The sequence below is a fragment of the Magnolia sinica genome, chromosome 16 (assembly GCF_029962835.1).
Source record: "Magnolia sinica isolate HGM2019 chromosome 16, MsV1, whole genome shotgun sequence".
Lineage (NCBI taxonomy): Eukaryota > Viridiplantae > Streptophyta > Magnoliopsida > Magnoliales > Magnoliaceae > Magnolia > Magnolia sinica.
In genome coordinates, this window is record NC_080588.1 from 1,429,043 (window position 1) to 1,452,200 (window position 23,158).

At 37.2% G+C, this 23,158-nt stretch overlaps 1 protein-coding gene across 4 annotated transcripts in view; it reads left to right on the forward strand.

Moving 5' to 3' along the window:
- The window catches only part of LOC131228533 (trigger factor-like protein TIG, Chloroplastic), a 55,048-nt gene that overhangs the window by 20,084 nt on the left and 11,806 nt on the right, over positions 1-23,158 (forward strand). For 3 of the 4 annotated variants that reach the window (XM_058224248.1, XM_058224247.1, XM_058224244.1), the window contains 5 exons: positions 954-1,137; positions 3,819-3,930; positions 9,447-9,601; positions 14,156-14,248; positions 14,446-14,538. In XM_058224248.1, coding sequence (XP_058080231.1) covers positions 954-1,137; positions 3,819-3,930; positions 9,447-9,601; positions 14,156-14,248; positions 14,446-14,538 — 637 coding nt within the window. The remainder of the gene's footprint in view (positions 1-953; positions 1,138-3,818; positions 3,931-9,446; positions 9,602-14,155; positions 14,249-14,445; positions 14,539-23,158) is intronic. The other variant, XM_058224245.1, reaches the window with a different exon arrangement.

A 23,158-nucleotide genomic window follows, 5' to 3' on the forward strand; every position in this document is an offset into this window, starting at 1 on the left:
TGTCAGTTGCTATGTACCTGATTGCCTCATATAAAGCGTAGTATTTTAGTTCCTCAATGTGCGTGAGAACACCTAGTTCCTGGGTTAGTAGGTGCCTACTTCATGGTAATATTGTTATTATTTCTCTTGCTCTATCATGGTATCCTATACTGTTATTATTCCATCCATTTTCTCCTTGTTCCATTTGTTATGAATGTCATATATGAAAAATTGTATGTCAAGTTATGCTTCTTGACTTAGCTCCAGCCAAGTGCATGCATTGTGGTGTTTAGCAAGCAAGGTGATAGTGAGCCCTCAGACCTGATTAAGTATTAGCATTCAACATGCTTGCTTAGACATGGGGCTTTGTTCTCTCACTGCTATGATTTTTTCAGCTATCCATGTTATAGCTGAAAAGCAAAAAACTTAAAACTGTTCTGGAATCAATAAAAGAGATTGCAATCGTGTCTATAAAGAGAGTGATTCATTTAACTAGAAAAGGTAAACTACTTATAGTTATTGTGCTGCAAGTTCATTGATTTGAAACCATTCAAAACATGTTTGTTGATCTGAAAACTATTTCTGGTTATGGTTGAATTTTAGGACAACAAATTCCGGCTGAGGGAAAAGGCTCCTGGCAGTTTTTAACCCATTTTTGCTATTAATCCAAATAATTTATGGATGCTTCCTCTGTAATACCAGAATTTAAGGTCAATTATGTCTGATTTGGTTTCTTTTCAATATAGAGGTAATGAAAAGATGAAAATCCGTCAGTGTCTGTCACTTATTATCCATATTTATTTTGTGTACTGTTGTTCTTTAAGAGTAAGTTTTGCTACTTGCAGCCCTAAGAGTTCATCTTGAGTGGGGTTAGTGTGTGCTTGTGCAAGTGCACGTGAATGTCTACATGCATACGTGCACACCCATATGCATATCCATATTCAATATTTTCACTGATTGGATTTGTGGTTCAGTTATGTTGTTATAGTTGATGTGGCACCTGAAGTCAAATGGATGTCTGAGAATGCATACAAGAATTTGAAAGTAGTTGTTGAGATAGACAATGAGATAGATGCTCAAAGGGCATCTGAAGCAGAGCTAAGACGACGCCACAAAGCACTAGGTGCTCTGAAAATTGTAACAGATAGAGGCCTACAGGTATGTACCCTGCTCCTTACTGATTTAATGAATCCCAAAACATGTTTCAGCATGATAAGTGTTAGGGCCTGTCTGGTACATGGGCTTAGGTGGGATTAGGTGGGATGTACTTGCATTTGGTCCCATGCAAATTCCATTCGGTGTTTGGAGGCGATGGGAAGGATTGGGATTGTGTGGGATGGAATTGCATTTGGTCCCATGCGGGATTTTTGGTGGACTTTGAAATGGACGTGGATTAGATACTGACAGGTTGAGTAGTGAGACTTGCTATTGAAGTGACGTCACCAAGTTTTGTGGGTCCTGCCATGATGTATGTTTTGTATCCACACCGTCCATCAATTTGGAGAGACCATTTTAGGGCATGAGCCAAAGAATGAGGCAGATCAAAATCTGTAGTGGACCCCACCACATAAAACAGTGGAGAGAGTGACTCTCACCATTGAAACCTTTATAAGGTCCACCGTGATGTTTATTTGAGATCCAACCTGTTCATAAGTTAACACGGACATTAAATAAGGGAAAACACAAATATCAGCTTGATTGAAGACTTTTGTGGCCCGTGGAAGTTTTTAATGGTGGGCGTCACTCTCTCCACTGTTTTCTGTGATGGGGTCCACTTGAGCTTTGGATCTAACAAATTCTTTGGGTCATGCCTTAAAATGGTCTCTAAAAATGGATGGACGGTGTGGATACAAAACATACATCATGGTGGGACCCATAGAAGTTGGTGACGTCACTTCAGTAGCAAGTCTCGCTGCTCAACCTGTCAGTATCTGATCCGCGTCCACTTTGAAATCCACTATTGTGGGCCCCACATTGATGCATGTGTTTTATCCATGCCGACCATCCATATGCGCCCTTTACACGTGACATTCGAGTTATATAAATGTACAAGTAACTGACATCAGTTGTGAATCTGGTCTGTTGATTACAATTCTATGGTCCACCAAATGCGGATTTCACTTATTGCAATGTTTTTCCAAAGGAAGAATTTGATCCCGAACGTGGGGATTTGATAGCCAAAATACCATGGCATTTCCAGACATGCAATCATTGTGCAATAATGGTTTTAATTCCATCTAATGCAATTTCATACCATTTAATCCCATGGACCAAACATGAATGATTTATGACATCCGTAGTAGTACTATAGTTGCATGAACCGTGAGGCAAAGCATCAATAGATTCAGAGTCAAACGCAGGGAAGCCTTTTCAAAAAATTTTCCAGTATAAATAGATAGGAAGTGGGAGTGGGAGCGCAAGTCCAAAGCAAATTTTGAAGCAGGAGTGGCACTTAGAAGGATTGTGGAACTAAGAGTAGTACATGCTCGGTTCTTTCTTCTCGGCAACCTTATCAACCTGGAATAACTTGTGTTTTTGTTCCATACCCATCTGTCTAGGTTTTCTCTTTGGGAATTGATGTTTCCACCTGCCTTTTTTTATAGATACACCCAATGTTTTAAATATCGACGATATTGGCTGATATAATCCACGATATATCTTGTATCCCACTTGTGCGATATGAAATGCATAGGTAGTGGCGATATATCCCACATGTTCGATCCAGTGAAAAATTTCAATTTCTGATCCTTTTTTTGTTGAAATTATGTTAAATCAATGTTAAATGGTTATAAATCCATTGGTTCTTCATGTTTTGCATGAAAGATCACAGAGTTGGAGCTTTGATTTTGATATCCATTGGTTCTTCATGTTCTCCATGTTTTTTTCAAAAAATTCCTTCAACCAACTATCAATTGAGATTAATTTTGCAGTATTTAGAGTATTCAATGAAATGATCATCACATACACTCTAATTTCAAAATTTGAGTGTAGGTGGTCCAATTTGGGAAAAAATCGAACTTTCCCCAATTTCTCTCAAATCGATTGCAATGTTGCACTCCAAACATGAAATCAAGCATGTACGAGGGCTGATCTACTGATTTGTCAAGTCCTTGTCATTTTTTGGAGTATTTGATGAAATGATCATTATGTACACTCTAAATGTTATGCATTCAATTTGAATATAGTTGCATTAGTTTAGTTAGACAACACATAGCTTAGGACCCTATACAAAGAAAACCCATTATGTGCACTTCTTTTTTGAGGTGTTATGATTTAAAGGTGTGTATTAAGGTCTTATTTATTTATTTATTTATTATAATTAAAAAAAAAAAACAATCCTTGAAGTTTCATTGAAAAATTCAACCATTTTCCTAATGTTTCCCAAAAAGTGCGATAAATTACCCGATACAAATGATATATCTCGTGCGATAACTGATACATATCCGTATCCCAAGGATGCGATGCGTAAAGCGATACTAATATTTCGAATATTGGATACATCATTCATTCTCCTTTTGGTAGTACAATAACATAAGTGTGCTCTTGTATTACCAAAAGGTAGAAATGGAGGGTGTATGTATCAAACTAGTTACCGTAAAGAGGGCCCCCTTCTTTTTTACCTGGCCATTTTCAGCTTGTGGATTACTAAGGTGGGGATCATCATCATCTTCTTCTTCTTTTCTAGAAATGTGGCTTTGCTCATTGGATTTATTATTTCTCTCACAACTATGGAAAAAACTAGGTTTGGCATTGTGCTGAATGATGAGTTATAAATTGACGATTTGCTTGAATAGCCCATGTTAAAATGTTCATCACTGAATCTTTTCTTACTTTGGAAGCAATATTTGAAAACTTCACAGGTTGGTGATGTTGCAGTTCTTGATATATTTGCAACAACGATTGGTAAAGACAATTCTGGTGGTGAAAAAATTCCATTTGCAGAGAAGAAAGGTTTGCTTATATGCTTTTCGACTCTATTAAATTGGCAAGATTTATTCTTTATTACATCAAGCTATCTTTCTGTAACATAATTTCTTTTCTTTTCATTCATCCGTCATCACCAATAAACTTGTATATGCAATTTCTTTTTCATTGTGCATATGTTATGAAACTAGTTTTCCAAAATGACCACTTTCAATATCTTGGGTTGATAATTAATGAGGTTGGAGAGATTGCGAAGGATGTTGTCCTTAGAATTCAAACAGGGTGGAAGAAATGGAGATGTGCCTCCGGATTTTTATGTGATCGTCATGTACCACTCAAAATGAAAGGGAAATTTTATAGGATAACTATAAGACCAGCCATGCTTTGTAGGACAAAATACTGGGCAATTAAGGAACATGTTCATAGGGTAAGTGTAGTTGAAATGAGGATGTTGAGATGGATGAATGGCAAGATGAGGAAGGATAGAATTAGAAATGAATGCATTCGAGGGAACTTAGAAGTATCAACAATAGGTAATAAGCCCTATCTAATCATTAGGTGGGCAAACTATGAAAACAAACTCTAGCCATTGGTAAATAGTAAAATCAAGTGTAGTGATTTGGTATGGTAGATTTTTGCACAAGGTGGTACTCATTATAGGGCCAACCTATTGGACGGTTTTGATGTCTCACAAACCTGAAAGGCTAGAATTTATCCATTGGGTGGACATAACTTATAGTCCAACCAGTTGGACTTGAAACCTTTTCAAATAGAAATTATGGATGAAAGACACCTTGCAAGGTCATTTATTTTGAAGAGAGAGAGAGAGAGAGAGAGAGAGAGAGAGAGAGAGAGAGAGAGAGGAGGGAAGAACGTTGAGAGAAAGAAGAAGAAGAGGATTGAGGTATGGTATTTTTTTTTTTGAAGAAGAGGAATGAGGTATGGTGTTTTTCTTTCTTCTCGCTTTTTTTAAAAGAAAAAGATTAGGAGAAAATGAATTTTCTAGGGTTTTTTTACCAAATCTTTTTTTTTTTTATTTAAATTTTTAATTTTTATTTTTATAATACGAAAGGGGTTGTCAATACAAGGGGTTGTCGATACCAAAGATAGTATCGACGATACTATTGAATGTTATCATCAATACATTAAAAAATATAACAAAGATAAATACAAAATATTGCAATGTATCGATATATTGTCAATACATTGCGATATTTACCGAGATATCGACTAATACCCAGAAGTTACTTAAGTTCTAGGCAATTCCATATGGGGGATGGTCAATATTGATAGATCGATACCACAAATGTTGGTCTCTAAGAGCTTGGCTTGACTAGTTCAATAAAATGGTGTTTGAATTTGAAATGAAACATAGCCATGCTGACCTCTCTGTTTTTGTAAGACGAATTGAGATATGCACTGTTGTGTTAGTTGTATATATTTATAACATTATCGTGACAGGCAGTGACAATATATATATTGACAAGTTGAAGAAATTCTTACAACAACATTTCTATATAAAGGACTCAGGTCGTCTTCGATATTTCTTAAACATTGAGGTAACTAGTTTCAAGGTGGGCATCAACTTGTCGCAACGAAAATATTTGATAGATTTACTGGATGAGATAGGTTTTCTAAGTGCTAAGCCCATCGAAACTCCCATGTATACAAAACAAAAACTTAATGTGGATTAGGGTGAGTTAATTGATGATCTAGGGAGAGATCGTCAATGATTTATCTAATAATTACCCGATTTGATATTACATATCCTATCAGCGTGGTTAATCAATTTATTTCGAACCCCCTGGTCCCTCATATGGTAGTATGCTTCGTATCCTTGGGTATTTAAAGGATCTTCCGATCATAGTATCCAATGTTTTAAGTATCGATGATGTCGGCTGATATATCCCACGATATATCTTGTATCCCACCTGTGTGATAAGAAACACACAAGTAGTGGGATATATCCCACATGTTTGATCGATCCTTTTTCTTTTTTTTCTTTTGGTAAATCACGTGAAATCAGTGTCAAATTGTTACAAATCTATGATTTTTCATGTTCTTCATAAAAAAGAAAAAGAAAATCATGGATTAGGAGCTGAGATTTTGAGATTTGGAGGAGATGGGCCAAGTTGTGGAAATATTGGAAAAGACAAAATTTCTCAGTTTCTCGCAAATCGGTTGCAATCTGTGTCCAAACATAAAAATCAAACATGTATGTAACCTGGTCTAGTGATTCTTCTTTAGCTTTTGAATATATTACTTGTGTTTCCACACATCTTCTCACATTTATAAATTATATGAATAAACTTTGAATATACTTGCATTAATTCACTTAGACAATGCATAGATTAAGACCCCAAACAAAGAAAACATATTATGTGCACTTGTTTTTTGTAATGTTTTGATTTTTTTTTTTAAAGTGTGTATTGATGTCTTTTTCCAACGATTATTGAAGTTTCATTGAAAAATTCAACCAATTTCCCAATGTTTCCCCATGTTTCCAACAACAACAATGCATTATGTGATACAACTGATATATCACATGCAATAACCGATATGTATCCGTATCCCAAGGGTGCGATACGTAACGCGATACCAATATTTCGAACATTGGTAGTATCCTCTACAAGCAGAATGCCCATCTTCAATTGGAAGGATATTCTGATGTAGATTGAGCTGGTTCCAGTGTTCGAATTATCTTCGATATTATCGAAATATCTTCGATATTATCTTTATCTCTAGCTCAGCGATATCGATAACATTGTTAGCGATACTGATAATGTTGGTAACATTAGAAATTCTAGGTATTAGTAATCTATCGCTAGGTATCGCCAACGTATCAATATCGCTAATGTAATCGCCAATATTTTCAACTACGTAAATTCTAGGTGTCGCTTGTGTTGCCAATGTATTGCCAATATTTTTGACTATGTAAATTCTAGGTAATGTAATGCTTGTATGATAAGTGTATCGACAATATTTCAATAGTAAATTTTTATTTCAATTTTTTTTTTTTTTCATGGGCACATGGTTGTATGTAATGTTCAATTCATCATTAATAATATCTTGATATTATTAATATCGCAACATGCGCGATATCGAGACTACAATCTTTCGTTTCCTTTCTAATTATTGATGATTTCTTGGTGAAATATCATGTGTTGTTGATATTTTGCAATATCGATGGATGTTTAGATGGAAGGTTGGATAGTTAAATAGGCCGGATGGGATGATTGGATTGATTTCTTACAACAACACATGCTTTTAAGGCCCCATTAAATGGAAACTTTTTATGTATGCATCCTTTTTGCAATATATATATATATATATATATATATATATATATAGATTTCCAAATATGCAAATATGAACATTTAAACATCTCCTAAAGTTTCGCTAAAAATTCCACCATTTTCCTCATGTTTCTCCGTATTTCCGGTTATCAGCGATATTATTGGCGATATCGATATTGTTTCTGTATCCCTAGCTAGCGAAACTTGTAGCGATACCGATACTTCGAACACTGGCTGGTTCTTCATTTGATAGGCGGTTTACATGTGGCTATTGTACTTTTGTAGGTGGCAACCTTTTTATTAGAAAGAGTAAGAAGCAAAGTGTTGTGGCCCTGTTCAAGTGCTGAGGTAGACTATTGGGCAATGATCCATGCAACATGTGAACTGAACTTGGGTTTATAGTTGAGGTTCCCAAGGAGTTGTATTGTGATATCAAGCAACCTCTCATATTGCCAACAACCTTATCTATCATGAGAGGAACAAGCATATCGAGGTCGACTGCCACTTCATCCTAGAGAAAGTTGCTAGCATGGAAATTTGTAGGTTGTTCGTCAAGTCCCAAGGTGCCCTGTTGACCACCATGTCCAAAAGGAAAAAGCAATGAGAGAGAGAGAGATGATCTTGTCAAGGCTGTTATGCCTTTACGGAGCATGACCCATTTTGCTCAACATTGCTCTCAAATTCCCATAATTTGAAGACCCACGACCCTGTAAATGGAGAGAGAGTAGGGTTTCAAAGTCGAAACAAGTCAAGCTCGGCCACTAAAATAATTTTAAGCCCGAACCCGGCCTGGCCCAACCTGAAAATGGATCGGGCCTTGCATGTCAAGCCCAAGCCCATCCTATGGGCCTAACTAACATGTCCAAGTCCGGCCCAAATCCGGGCCGGGCGTGCAATGTCGGGCATGCCACCTGGCCCATTGCCACCCCCAGTACTTCAATTTTTGTTGGAAATTTGTGGTTCTCACTTCTCATACGGGAGTCATGCTATATGTAGTGAAGGCATGAGGTAAACCCATGTCTTGTTTATGGACTCACATGGTTAGCTGATCCAAGGATGCTCAGAAGTAGTTCTTGCTAAATTTGCTGCAATACTCTTTTTCTTGTATTAGCCAACAGTTTTTTCTGTACAACTTTAGTAATCCAAGGGTTTATTGGAGAGAATGATGTGTCCCTTTGATTCAGTTCATGGAGCCTAATAATCATAAGGCACATCAATGTTCTTTGTTTTTGCATGATAAAAATCTAAATGTGAGCTAAGCGTGACCATGTTACTACTTGCTCAATGAAGTTACCGTTCACTCTATTTTTAGTCCTAAGCATTAGAATATGCGCGATGGTTTTATACAGCATTACTCCTTTTAAAGATTGGGTGAGCAACCATCCAGGAGAAATTTTCTATCATCTTTTCAACCGATTCAAATAAATGAAAAATCCGTCTCAAGAGACTGGGGAAGTGTGGTGATTGCTTGCACCATAGGCCTATAACATCCCTGCTTCCCTGAACTTTTTACCCTATAATGTATTTTTATAAGGAGCAACGTTTTCCCCTTTGATCTAATTTTGTGTAGTTTATGTGTATGTGCATGTATTTGCATTGGCATCTGATCACATTCCTACATGTTGCTGTCCAAAACTTATTCCATGGATTTTTTTAGATTTTTATTATCTTGCAAAGTTTAATGGAGAATTGTAGGAAGGATTAACTGCTGATACATTTCACGGATATGCGTAATGCTGTGTGTGGAATTTCTCAAGGGGCAAATAGGGCATGAACCATGATAGACGTGTACGCAAAAGAAGTGGTTGCTGACTTAATTTCAAATGTTCAACCATAGTTGCTGATTTGGGGGATGGGTGGGACTCCAAATTGTTCTAGGGGTCAGAAGGGCATCTAGTGTCTAGCCCTAGTGTTCTCTTTACAAAAAGTCTTTAAATTACGTTCTCTCTGTTTTAGTGAGCAAATCGTCAAGAGGGTTTGGTAGAGAAATTTGAGATTGAGCTGAGGGACTGTTTGTAGGTTCTGTTTATCTATAATACATGGAATCCTTTATTATAACCCTAGCTTTACATGACAACTAAAGAATTTGTGTTGTCTTCTTGCAAGAAGATTTACAGGGTCTCTAATATAGCTCTGATTTTTTTTTTTAAAAAATTTTTCTTAGTATTATTTCTATGATTTTGCAGCAGTGTTGATTGAGTGCTCTTTATTCCTCACAAAGTGATCATGTTCCGGTTGCTCTTTCAGGTTTTAGCTTTGATACTGAGGATGGTGATTACCTCATTCCTGGATTCCTCAATTCAATAATAGGAATTCAAAGGGGTGAAACAAAGTCATTTCCACTTCTATTTCCAGAATCATGGAAACAAGAAAATCTCCGTGGTGTTTATGCTCAATTTACTGTGAGTTCCTGCTTTTAAGCCAGAACAAGCACTTGGTTTCTGGATCTCATGCTAAACAATTTATCTCTATACACGTGGTATATACACATGCAATCCGACCATCATCTAATGGGTGCTTCCATGGATGATCCTAGTTGCTGAAGTGAAGATTGTTTTCCAGCTGATTGTCAATTATTGGTTGGAGTTTTTTCTAACCATCTATTTCTAGTTTACGAAGTCTTCCAACTGATTGCTAGTATCATCCAACCAGTGAGATTTTTGGGATGTGGTCCATTCATGGTAGAGTGCAGCAGATCAACCGATAGTATTTTGAACATGTGTCCCCAAGCAGTGTTTGATGTACCAGTATTGTTAACTGTATCGATGAATGGGCAAATGAAAACATGTATGAATATCGCTGATACCTGGAAAAATATTGCCGACTGAGGGAAACATTGAGGAAATGTGGAGAAAAAGGTGGAATTATTCGGTGGAACTTCAAGATACGCTAAAAGATGCATGTTTACATATTTAGGAATTAAAATATTGCAAAAGACAACCATATTGACATAATAAGTTTCCATTTAATAGTGGCCTAAACCATGTGCTGTCGTAAAAAGAAAAAAAGAAAAAAAACAGTCTAATAATGACCAAAATGAGTTCATGTCATACAAATGCAGGTAATAAAAAAATAAGACAAAAAAACTAAGGGAAATGAAAAAAATACCTATCCGGCTATCCCTTGAATCATCTTTTCCCCACTTGGGTGGTCATAATATTGGTGCTCCATATGTCGACAGTAATGTGTGCAATTTCCCTCTATTTCTACCCCCAAATGTCGACATTAACTCAAATCCATGCCTATGCATGATTAACGTGGATTTGAGTTGAAATTCATGCTCAAATCTTAAGAAAAAATGGGTATTTTTGAAAATTTTCTCACCTTTAAAGTTCTAGCCCACTTCCCTCTTGTTGCGTCGAATCTCTCCCCCAAATCCAAGCTTAGAACAAAGAAAAAAAAGTCTGGTCGAAATCCACCCCTTTCAATTTCTCTAAAAAAAGTTTCTCAAAAATAGACATTTTGATTTTTTCGGAATTTGTATTTTTAGCCTAATTTCACACTTTTTCTAGAAGCACTTCTTCTATTGGCGATAATATCACTTGTATTGCAATTTGCAAACACATAGGAGATATATACTAGCGATATGATCGATACTATCAACATATATTGATATATTGACGATATGCACAATAATATCACCTATACAAGGAAATTCTCCAGTTTCTGGGTGTTTCTATATCGCTACCTTAGCAATACTGATAATATTGCCAATATTATCAATAATATCGCCAATATTACCAATAATATCGCCAATGTTTTGAACATGTCCACAAGTAAGGAGATAACAGTACTTGTTAGGTGTTAACTAGTTTGGACATACAACTGATGGTGTTGGTTCCATGGTTGCATAGTTACGATGTGTGTGTGTGTGTGTGTGTGTGTGTGTTTTTTTTCTGATGCATTTGAGGCCTTGGCTTGCTAGTATAGGTTTTTGCAGATGCATGCCATGTTGGAGTTGTGCCCTTGAAAACCAATGCCAATCTTATCCATTGATGGCATGGATGGTATCCAATCATATTGATGATCTTGACCATAGATGATGATGACCATGAGTCCTAGATGGCCATGTAATTATGCCATAATTAATGTGTGAGTATTGCGAATGTACGTAAACATGGGTTAAAAGAGAGGTATTCCTATAGTTTTCCTTAGGAACTTGAGAGTGGACGCAATAGTCAATGACCAAAGGAGAGTAGTGGGCCATGGATCTTAGTAGCAAGTTATAGGACAAACCCATGGTTGTTATTTTGTGTATGGTCATCTTGTATAAGGGGATTGATGATGAGTAAAGATGGAAAGTCTCCACCATTGGGCACGATGATGAGTCAGTGTGCCTTTGCATTACCCTACACAGGAGTGTGGGTGTGTTATGGATAGGCTCCTGGTTTGTCCCTGTTGGGCACTTGCATTGGCAGATCGAGGTTAAGCCTCTAAACCAAGAGACTCATCATGCTTGGACTATGATCAACTTGAGGATGTAGTAGTTTTGATTAATCCTTAGACCTGAGGACATGTAAGGAATCAAAATTTTGATTATATGTGCTTTGGCTTGCTTTATCAAGTCAATGGCTAACAAAAGTGGGTGTAGTTGGGTGCATCCATCAAAGTTTGTTGAGACCCAATAGGCCAACAAGGGATCCATTGGTTTCCTAGGAATTCACTTATGGCTTAGATCTTACGAACTAGACATTCATCAAGTGGTTTTTCTGTTGGGCCCAACATTCAAAAGGTTTTACAAATGTTTTAATTGTTAAAATGGTTTTGATCGCACTTGATGATGATATGATGGCTTAGATCTTGTGTGGTCCACCACTTGATCTACATTAGTATTGGGTCAATGGGGGATGGTCATGACAGTGAAAGGATTTGATCAATTTGGGTACATTGGACAAGGTAGGATCATAGACTTTCAATGTAGTAGGCATACGAAAGACTATAGCGTGGAGTACTATCTCTTGTGTCTCCCCAAAACCCTAATTCCTATATAGATACTATCTCATCTCTCTTCCTTCCATCACACGTTCTACACGTGTGGGGTCCACTTATGTGGATGGCTCTAGCGTTCCTCGTGGCCTTACTCCAAGGGCTGATACATGGTTCTTGTCCTCTCCTTCATCCGGGATAGATCACGGAGAAATCCTCTAGTTGAAGGAATGGCATCGATAAACAGAGTTCGTAAGCAGCATTATTCAGGTTAATCCTAGCTGTAGGACAGAGCTTTCTTTTCTAGAAATTTGAGAGTATCTTAACATGGATCCATAGGGTTAGACAATCTAAATTTGGGTTTTGAGATACTTTTATTTTTCCATTGCATTTTAAAATGCCCAACACACAGAGGAGCTCTTTTCTTTTAGATCCACTAGAGGTCGGATCAGTCTATGAAAGGGCATGTACTAGTTGTTGTGTTATTATTAATGGTTAAATTGTCGACTTTTCTTAATGTCTTTTGATTGTTAGTGTTATCAATCAACTTTGTGATGCTTCTAAAAACGTAGGATATAGATTTTACTTTTGTTGCCAGTAGATGGGAAGCCATCAAATTCTAATGTCCATGGCAGTATGGCACCTAACCCATGACACTAGTTTATTTTTTCGTTTTCCAGAATATGCTTGTATAGGCGTGCAAACACTGGTTCACCCATGCACTAACACTCAACCATTTGGATGCATCCACGTAAGACAACGGTCACTCAATGTTTTTTAAGCATCGAATGATGCTGAGTTGCCTAATAGTTCTTCATGGCATGGAAGGGAGCAAGGAGGACCTTTGTATGCATGTGAAGATGTGCAAGCATAACAAAATTTCCCATAATAATTTGGGTGCCGAGTCTGGTTCATTGAAGGACTTGGTAACCTGCAAAACCTACCATTGCCAGCAGTCAAGTATCAAGACTAGATGTTTAGGAATATCAAGATACTACCTTGGATGGCTAGCATTCCTGATTGCATTTGTGCCGCTGGTTTTCATTGGTGTATACAATTATGTTGCATTTTACCCTATCTAGAGTAGCTTTATCTACTGTCAGACGATGCATTTTTTTTTTTTTCCAGTTCTCATTGACTTGTCCTTGTGATATGACTGTGTAGTCACTTATGGCATACATGGTCTTGTTCTTAAATAATTATTGTCATTTTAGGCATCATAGAGAATTTGGACATTGATCTTTTCTTTTTCTTTTATTATGCATGCTTTGTGGTTTCACTAGTGAATGTTGAGGTGAGAATAAAGTTGGTGATATCCACACAGCTCAGATCTCACTACAAACTTGAGTTCTGGTTAGGCAGATGAGACTTTCTTTTTCCAATATCATGAAGTCAGATATTGTGTTGGGATTTCTGTTGTGGACATGGGTTCTAAAAGAAACATTATTGGGAGCTTAAAAAGAAAAGAAAACTGAAAGAAACAACATTGGTGCTAATTGATGCTTGAGTATAGCTATGTGATAATTTGAAATCCATACCCAGTGCATCTTGTATAAGTAGCAATATTACATCGTATCTGGATAATTACTTCACTCCATTATAGGTTTCTAGATATCATATATATGTTTTCAGATTTGGCTTGTCATTTGTTGAGACAGCACATGGTTCTTTTATGGTCACAACCTATGGGATAGGATCTTGACTGGTAAATTGTCTATGATCGATCAGATTTTGACAGTTTGGGTTGTTGATATGGGGTTGCTAGTCGCTAGTTTTTTTCCTGATTGCTATATGGTTTGCTACTTGCACATAGTTGGAGAATCCTATCTCCCATCTCCTATCTCAAATTTTTCATGTTTCTTTTTTAGCAATAGCAAATTGTTTTTTTTTTTTTTTTTAAAAAATATCCATGTATAAAATATACCCAGTTAGTTGGTAATGGATTTTCTCGTTTGCCACCTATTCAAATGCATTCAAGTGCTATGCAAGCTCATACTGGCAGTATTAAAGGTCACAATTCATTTTTCCAGGTTGAATGCAAAGAACTATTTTATAGAGATTTACCAGAGCTCAATGACTCTCTCTCTGATAAGCTTCTTCCTGGATGCAGTACCTTGAGTCAGGTTTCTCTACCTCTCTCTCCTCTAGAATTTTATGATTGTTTAACAAGTTTGGCTTTTCTTGCCTGAGTTCAAAAAATATCGATTTCAAACTCTTGCCCAACCGCAATGATTGTAGTTTAATGGAATATTGTAAACCTCTCTGTGTTTTGAGTTTGTGAAATCAGGTTGAAATATTAACTCCTGCATGAAATGCATAGGTCAGGGAATTGATATTACAGAGATGTAGAGAAGTGGAACAAACAGCGAGAGAGCAAGCAACTGATAATGCAATTCTAGATCAACTTTGCAAGGTGAATCGTTGGTTTCATTAAATGGCATTGACATTCAATTTGTTTCTGAAGTTCTAGTTTCAGTAACCATGATTACTTTTATGCATGTAAGCTATAAATGGATATTCCTTCTCTCATTCATTTACTACAACTATCATGTTTGAAAATAGGGATGTTAGTGGGTACCCGGACATGTGGGCACCATATTGACCCAACCCGATTTTAACGGGTCCATGTCCCATCTTTTGGACCCATGAAGAAATCGAGTTGGGTTTGGGTCTCAGTCAGTGTTTTAAATAGCTATGTTATGTAGTATGTACCATACGCTACATAGCGTAGCTTTAACCTTAACGTTACGTAGCTCATGAAAATAGCTTGAGTCGCGTGTAGCCTATGCTACATGATAATTTGCATACGCTACACACCATATAGACTACCCCACATGTGCTGTAGCTCATATTACAAGTTATTTTTCACTAAAACATTAAAATCAATTAATGTTTTCAATAAAACTTGGTTAATCTTTTCAATGCTTTTAGTAAAATAATGTAAGTAACAATATTAAATCATTTTTGTTGCTCTTTCTCTACTTGTATACTTAATCATTGCCCTTTCCAATTACTTTAGGTTGTGTTTGGTTGCACCAAATATAATGAAATTTTGTTAAATTTCATTATTAATCAGTATAATTTGGTACAAAATATCGTTAAATTGGTGCAACCAAGCTCAACCTTGATTAAAAATCTAGAAGTAGCATGTAGCTTACGCTACACATCATGTAACTTGTGCGTCACACTTTAGAGGGGTGAACGCTATGCTAGACGCTATACGCTATTTAAAACACTAGGTCTCACCTTTTGGACACAATTAAAAATCGGGTCTTGTTGGGTCGGTTCAGGTCCAATTAGCTTTAATAGTGCAATTATATAAATTTAATATATATTGATGATTTTAGCAATAAAGTGAGGTTTCCCAAGCGACAGACATGTAAGAAACCCCATTTCACAGAGCATACACATATCAAACTAGCACGTGTGTGCAATCTAATCCATTGATCGGTCGGTAAAATGCTCTTATTTTTCCCACACCCAACTTGAAATTTAGATCCCAAGTGTTGGTGAATTTTTGAAAGATAATGGAAGCATAAATTTAAAAAATTCATATTATAATTGTACTATTGTCTTTCGAGTTATATCAAGATGTTTATTATAATATGAATTTTTAAAAGACAATGGAAGCAAAAGAGACCGAGTTACATCAAGATGTTTATTTCTTCTTTCAACGATACCGTTTTGTTGAGGTGTATATGGACATGTTCGTCGAGAGATTATCCCTTTTTGTTACAAAAATGTTTGAAATTCTGCTGAAACATATTCCCCCGAGTCCAAATGGAGAATTTTAAATTTTTAATGCAAGTAAAAAACTGATTTTCGATGTAGGCTAAAAACATCTTAAACGCATGAAAATCTTCGGACTTCGAATGCAAGAAGTAAACCCAAGTAAAACGACTAAAATCATTAATAAAGGTCACAAAATACTTGTAATTGGCATGAGAGATAACAAGAGCAATTCCCCATACATCACTATGTATTAAATCAAAACATTTTAACTTAATGTAGTGGATGAAGGAAATGAAAGGGTTTTACTTTTCCCATGCTTACAAGTACTGCAATCAAAAGAACCATAAATTTTCACACCAACAGATTTATTTGTCAATCCAGAATTGAACAACATTGATCAAGTTTTAGAATTTGGATGTCCAAGCCTATCGTGCCACGATTGGCAATCATTCTTAATAGAAAAACAAAACAAATCATTTATTGGTTTATGGTGAGGAAGTGTAGAAAGGCAAAGAGGAAAGACGCATCCGCATTTAGGACCTTTCCCAATCACTTTCCTCGACATCCGATCTTGTATCACACAACCCGAAGGTGAAAATAAGATATTGCAGTTATTGTCAACAAGTTGGCCAACAGAAAGTAAATTGGTGGTCAAGCAAGGAGAGAAACATTTGTCAATGAGACTGAGCCAGGAATATCACCAACTGCAGTAATTGGAAGACTATCTCCATTTGCAATTTAAACTTGGAGATTGCTAGTGTATTTTTTGACACTGGAAAGATTTTCAGATGTGAATGTCATGCGATTTTACGCTCCAGAGTCAAGATACCAAACAGAAGGAGGTTTTCTAGTTTTACCTGAGACATTAAGTGCAAAAAAGGCATTTAGAATAATTTGTTGGACCATTTCGGGGGTCAAAGTAGACGAGCCAGGCTGTGTACTAGATGAGGAGGAGGTAGTGGTTGAAGCGGATGAAATCATAGGCTATGGAACAGATGTAGCAGTTGTTGTAGTATAGGGACGAGGAAACCGATTTGGAGTAGTCTGATTCTGAGGTTGTTTACAACATTTATTAATTATATGACCGGTTCCTTTGCAGTAAGTACAAAATTTTTGTTGACACTGGGAGGCATAATGACCTAATTTTTTACAACTATAACATTGCACGGTACTCATATCACGAGGAGAAGGTTTTCCTTGAGCACCGTAAGCAACATCACTTTTTTATTGTTTTTTGTTCCAAATTTACTTTCGTCAATCGCCATTGTTCCTCACGAAGAAGTTCATTCAGGCATTCATCCAAGGATGAAGATGGAACCCTACTCATTAGATTAGACCGAATAGTCTCATATTCAGAACGTAGTTTCATAAAAAATTGGTCCCAGTGACTAGTTGCTTGAAGTCCCTTGTATTTAAGCCAAAACGGCGTCAAATACATTACCATGTTTAATCTCATCATATTAGGCCCATAAATTAAGAAAGCTTGAATAATATTCTTGATTGAACAAAGTTCCTTGATGATATTGAGCAATGTCAAATTCTAATTGGAATTGATGTGCATAATTTCCTTGATGATATACTTTTTTTTAAAAAAAAATTCCATGTCCTTTGCAGTTTTGTAGTGTTTGAGATGCAAAATGAATTGAGGATCTATTGATCCAAGAATTCAAGATCTAATTTTCGCATCCTGAGTATGCTAGGAGGATATCTTTTTCTCACCCTCTGTAGGCAGCGGATCAGTTCCGGAGACATGCCCTCACAATTCCTTGCCTTCAAGGTATACTTGGAATTGGAAAGCCCAAGAGGTATAATTTTTGCTAGTAAATCGAACCAAAAATACCTTGGATTTCTCTGTTTCTATGATTGATAGCCAAGAATGGATCAGGTCTGTGAACGAAGTACATAAAACAAATAGACCCTATCTGCGGCTATCGACTGCACAGGGGAGTCCTAGTAGATGATCGGACGATGGATCCGATCCAATAACTAGCAAGAGGACCTTGATGCTGTGTGGATTAGATGAAACCTGATGCAGAAAACTAGGAAACCATAACTATGACAAGAAATCCTACCTCTAATGAGTAGAAAATGCTAAAAATCTTCTGAATGTTCTGAATATTCAAGTTGTCATGAACTAGGAGTAATTTCTAATGTTGCTTGGAAGATCGCAGACTTGTTCTGTACGAACTGAGAGATGTTACTTTCTTGGATTGCAGCAAAAAAAAAAAATAAATAAATAAAATGATGGGAATGACGAGACAAGTTTATAAATTGAAGACGAGAAGCCTCTGATCTCAAAGAAAATCACACGAACTTCAAATGAAGCATCGTGGCTCTGATACCATGATATTTCTACAGAAATTTGAATTGTTGAATCTTCAAATTGAGTTTTGATTCAATTTGAGTGATCCTCATTGTGAGATTTCATCCTCTTAAATAGATTAGAGAATGTTATTCGTGGTGTATGTTGACCCATAATTTTGGGTGATTACAGTCCCTGATTTAAGGGATAATGAAGGAGACTAATTGTATTCCTAAAATAGACAATGTAAGTATAGTACATGATTGAATGGGCTCCACGTTTTAAGAGTGTTGTCCCTCAATTGACACCTAGGAGCTAACGACGTTGAAGGCTCTCTTGTGCTCTATTTCCCTTGGGATAAGATCTATTTATGAGGAATTATGATTTTAGAGGGAACACCCGTTATAATGCACCTCACCTTTATAGGCTTTGCCTTACACCATCAAAAGCCTGTAAATCCGCATTTTTATGCACTAAAATTGACCAAATCCCTCCATTGATCAGTGGCATCTATTCCTCACCAAAATCCCACACCAACGTAAGAGTTGAGTCACAAGATCTCAACCACTGGACATCCATTAAGGATGATAAAACGCTTAAGGATGATAAAACGCTTTTAACAATTAGCATGAAAATCAACGGTGAAAAACCATTGTTTTTAAGGTGAAATTTTATTAATCAAAAAGTGAAAGGAGAAACAAGGAAAAAGAGTCCAAGAACAGCAAGAAACAGAAAAAACATAAAGAAAAAACCTAGAGAGAACTAGAGAAAACCTAAGAGCTAAGGATATAACAACAACCAACGCCATAGCTGGGGAAACCCTCATAATACATTATGAGGCCCAATCCCGTATAAATTGGAGAACCCTCGAGAAAACCCCTACCTCCGCTCCTCTTGTTGCGGAAGCATTGGTTATTCTTTTCAGCCCATATAGACCAAAAAACTGCTAACAAGGCTACACGTCGCCTTCTCCTCCCTGAATTCCCCCCATGAAGCATGCCAAACCGGAAGGGGATTGTCGATAGATCGCAGCATAACCCACAAGATCGAACCAAGAGATAAAATCCCATTCCACACCCGATGAGAATGAGTAGTGGAGGAATAGGTGATTGACATACTCAACTTGCTTATAGCACGAAAGGCATACGTTCGGGAGTATCAATCCCCTCTTTTGCAAATTGTCAAGGGTGGGGACTCTTTTCCTTCCCACTAGCCATGCAAAGGCTGCTAGTTTAGGAGGGGCTACATACTTCCAAACTTCCGCAGTTGGACAGTGAAAATTAGATTCTCCAGCCGTCACGAGATCCACGTAAAAGGATCGGACTGAAAAAGATCTGTATGTTGCCATCTTCCAAACAATTGAATCTGGACTCTCCTATGGTATCTTGTAGTCCTACAATTGCGAAAGAAAGGAAATTAGAGATTATGTTTCATTGTCTCAAATTTCAATCCTCTCTTCTCCATTCCATGAAAAATGAGAAGCAACTAGAATATCTTTATCCGGAGAGAGAACTGCAAGCTCCAAATACAAACAATTCAGCGATTGGTTGGATAACCAAGGATCATACCAAAATCTGATTCTATTTCTCTCACCAACCAAGAATTTGGATATGTTAAAAACTAGAGGAGCAATAATATTAATGTTTCTACAAGCATAGGACATCTTGTACACCGAGGATTGTTTAATCCACCATCCCATAGCAGATGTCCCATATTTAGCCACAAAAATAGCTTTCCACAACCCCCCATCTTCAAAGGAAAATCACCCAACCCATTTGCCCAAGAGCGAAGTGTTAACCAAATCAAACCTCTTAATACCTGCTCCTCCTTGGGATGTTAGAGTGCAAACTTCTTTCCAATTTAAAAGATGGAATTTCCTTGAGTCAGATCCACCCTGCCAAAGGAATTCTCTACGCATTCTATTTGTCTTTTGCAACACTGAATTAAGACATTTGAAAAGAGACAAAATAAACTGGAAGATTAGATAAACATGCTTTAAGAAGGGTTAATCTATCAACAAGGGACATTGATTTACCTTTCCACCTTGATAATCTTCTCTGAATTCTCTCGAAGATCTTATCCCAAAGAAATATAGGTGGTTTACCAACATGTGGCGGGAGCCCAAGATAGGAGGTTGGAAAGGAACCTACCTTACATCCAAACAGGTTCGCCAACTGACAAGAAGCCTCTAGCAGAACATGAATCCCAAAAGTTTGCATTTGGATTTGTTTACCTTAAAGATAGAAATAATCTCAAACCAGCATATTGAAGTGTTTAGGAAATTAATCATGTAATCTTCCGCCTCACAGAATAACAAAGTATCGTCTGTGAATTGAAGGTGACAAATAGGAGTAAAAAAAAAATTCCACCTGAAATCCTTGAAATAGACTAGTTTCCTACCCATCACTCAGCATTCTACTCAATGCTTTTGAAACGATGACGAAAAGGAAGGGAGAGAGAGGGTCACCCTGGCGAAGCCCATTCATGGACCTGAAATAGCCAAAAGGAGATCCATTAATTAAAATAGAAAATCTGGCTGATGAAATACACGAGGACATCCACTTCCTCCAATTCAAGCCAAAACCCAACTGACTTAGCATATAATCTAAAAAAGACCAATCCACATGGTCTAGTGCTGGCCCAACTAGAAAACCACTTGATAAATGACCTGATCACTAAGATCTAAACCATGAATAAGTTCATTGATGGATCCTATGTCTGAACATGTCGGCTTCTTATATTATATCCTAATGCATGCACCTTACTACACCCGTATGTTAGTCACTAATGTAACATTGTAGGATGAGCCAAAGCACACAACACTAGGACCGTGAAGTCTCGGCACAACCTTGGATCTAAGGATTAGTCAAAGCTAGTACGTCATCAAGTCAATTTAGTTCGTGCATGATAGGTATCCCAAACCAAAGACTTGATGCGATCCTCCAATGTAAGCGCTCAACCGGGCTTATGAGTTATGACATAAGAACCATCGTCTGTGAACATTCACACTCTTATGTGAGGTAGGGACAAAGGACGGTGATGCGGGACCAATGCATGAACTCAAATAATGTAAGAGATCAATCAACAAATTAAATTAATTAATGAAAACTACAAATCTTGCTAACATCATCACAAATATCAAGATTCTAAGAGGAAAACATGCATAGTTTAAGCATAAGTTGCCAAGCATCATCCTAAAAGACCATTAAACATGAGAAACTAGGATCCAATGGATGTACAAACATTCAAATAGCATAGGGTTAGGTCTATTGTAAAGGGAAATGTCTAATACTACATAGGGTTTGCTAGATTTGGGTGTAGGTGAATAACGGTTAGGGAAACTTGGAGAAAATGGTGAAATTAGGGCTAAAGTGGGGAATTGGATGAAGGGATTAAAGGATTTAGGTATTAGAAAATGGGAAATACGGTTTTGGATGTAGGGAATTTAGGGATTTGGGGTTAATGAAGGATTGGAAGATCTAGGGTTTGGGAATTTGGGGAAAATTGGGAGGTTTGAGATTTTAGGGTTAGGGTTTGGGTTTTGGACAAGGGAAGATGGGGTTTTGGAAGGAAGGTTCAAAGATGCAAGGGGGAATGGAGATGTGGCCATATGGACCAGCCCGTGGGCTTGCAAGTGTGGGCGTACGGTCACACGTTTGGAGTCCGGACGGCTAGGATTTGGTCCATAACCGTGGGGTTTTGATGGAAAGGATAAGGAAGAAGAAAGAAAGGTGTTTGGATGGTTTTGGGTGAAGTTCAAAAGAGATTTCAACAAAATACCTTGTACGAAGAAGAAAGATTCAAAGATGGATAACTGGAAGCCTCACACTCTTGTGATTGAATCTTCGTTTGAAATCACATGGAACAAGTCTTCACATCGCATGAAGAAGAAAAAACAAAGAAATTTTATTTTTTTCGAGAGAAATCCACCATTAGAGAGGTCACACGCACCCCCCCTCGCCCCTCCTTTTATAGTCACAATGACTTTTGAAAATTACAAACTAGTCCATGTTTTATATCTTTTAACTAAAATAACCCGTCTAAGGAAAAAAAAATATAAAACCACTCATAAAGTGTCCAAAGCATAAATCAAACATAAAACTAGATCCTTAAATATATGTCCTATGATGATAAGAATGGTCCATGATCAATGGCCTGATCATGTAATCCATACGATCCAACGGTTCGATCGTCGCGTCCCTCAAATCCAACGGTCCAAATCACTCACAACCCATGTGCATCTTCCTAGTGTGGGGTCTTCCAGATTCTCGTACATACACTATGGGGTCTTCAACATGGATACTCACCTAGCCACAGAGAAACTTGGGCCCGCCTCCTCCTTTGATACGTACCCAAAGGCGTACGTGATGTGATGTCCTCATCAGACAGTTAACCTGATGGTGGAGACCTTCCATCCCAACTCATCACTGGACCCCATAAATAGGTTGACCAACTTACCTTTCATGTCGCTACTATGATTGTGAAATTTAGGGTACTAAGATCCATAAAACACAACTTACCCTTAACCAGTGGTCATCGTGTCCAAACTCACTTTCCCCTAGGAGGCTAGGACAACCGGAGGAAACCCTCCCTTTCACCCATAAAATCATAGATACTTCTATTTTCCCACACATTTAATTATGGCATATATGATAAGACAAAACATGTGGTCATCTATGCACCTTATCAAAACAACCATTGTTGGCTTTCTAGGCATAGAATACCAACACAAAGACCTGATGGGTACCCGAACACAATTGGATCTGGTTCTAGGCATTCAAGAAGCAGACCTGAACCCGACAAGACTTGGACCCAGTTAGCACAAGTACTATACGACCCAAACCCGAAGCCAACCTATAGACAGCCCTATTTGAAAACATCTTGATTGCATTATAAAGATTGCATTGTATTTTAAAAATAAAAAAATAAAAAATTGAAAAAATAAAAACTTTGTTGAGAATGTGTGGGATACTTCGGCTTGGTTTTTGAGACGACATTA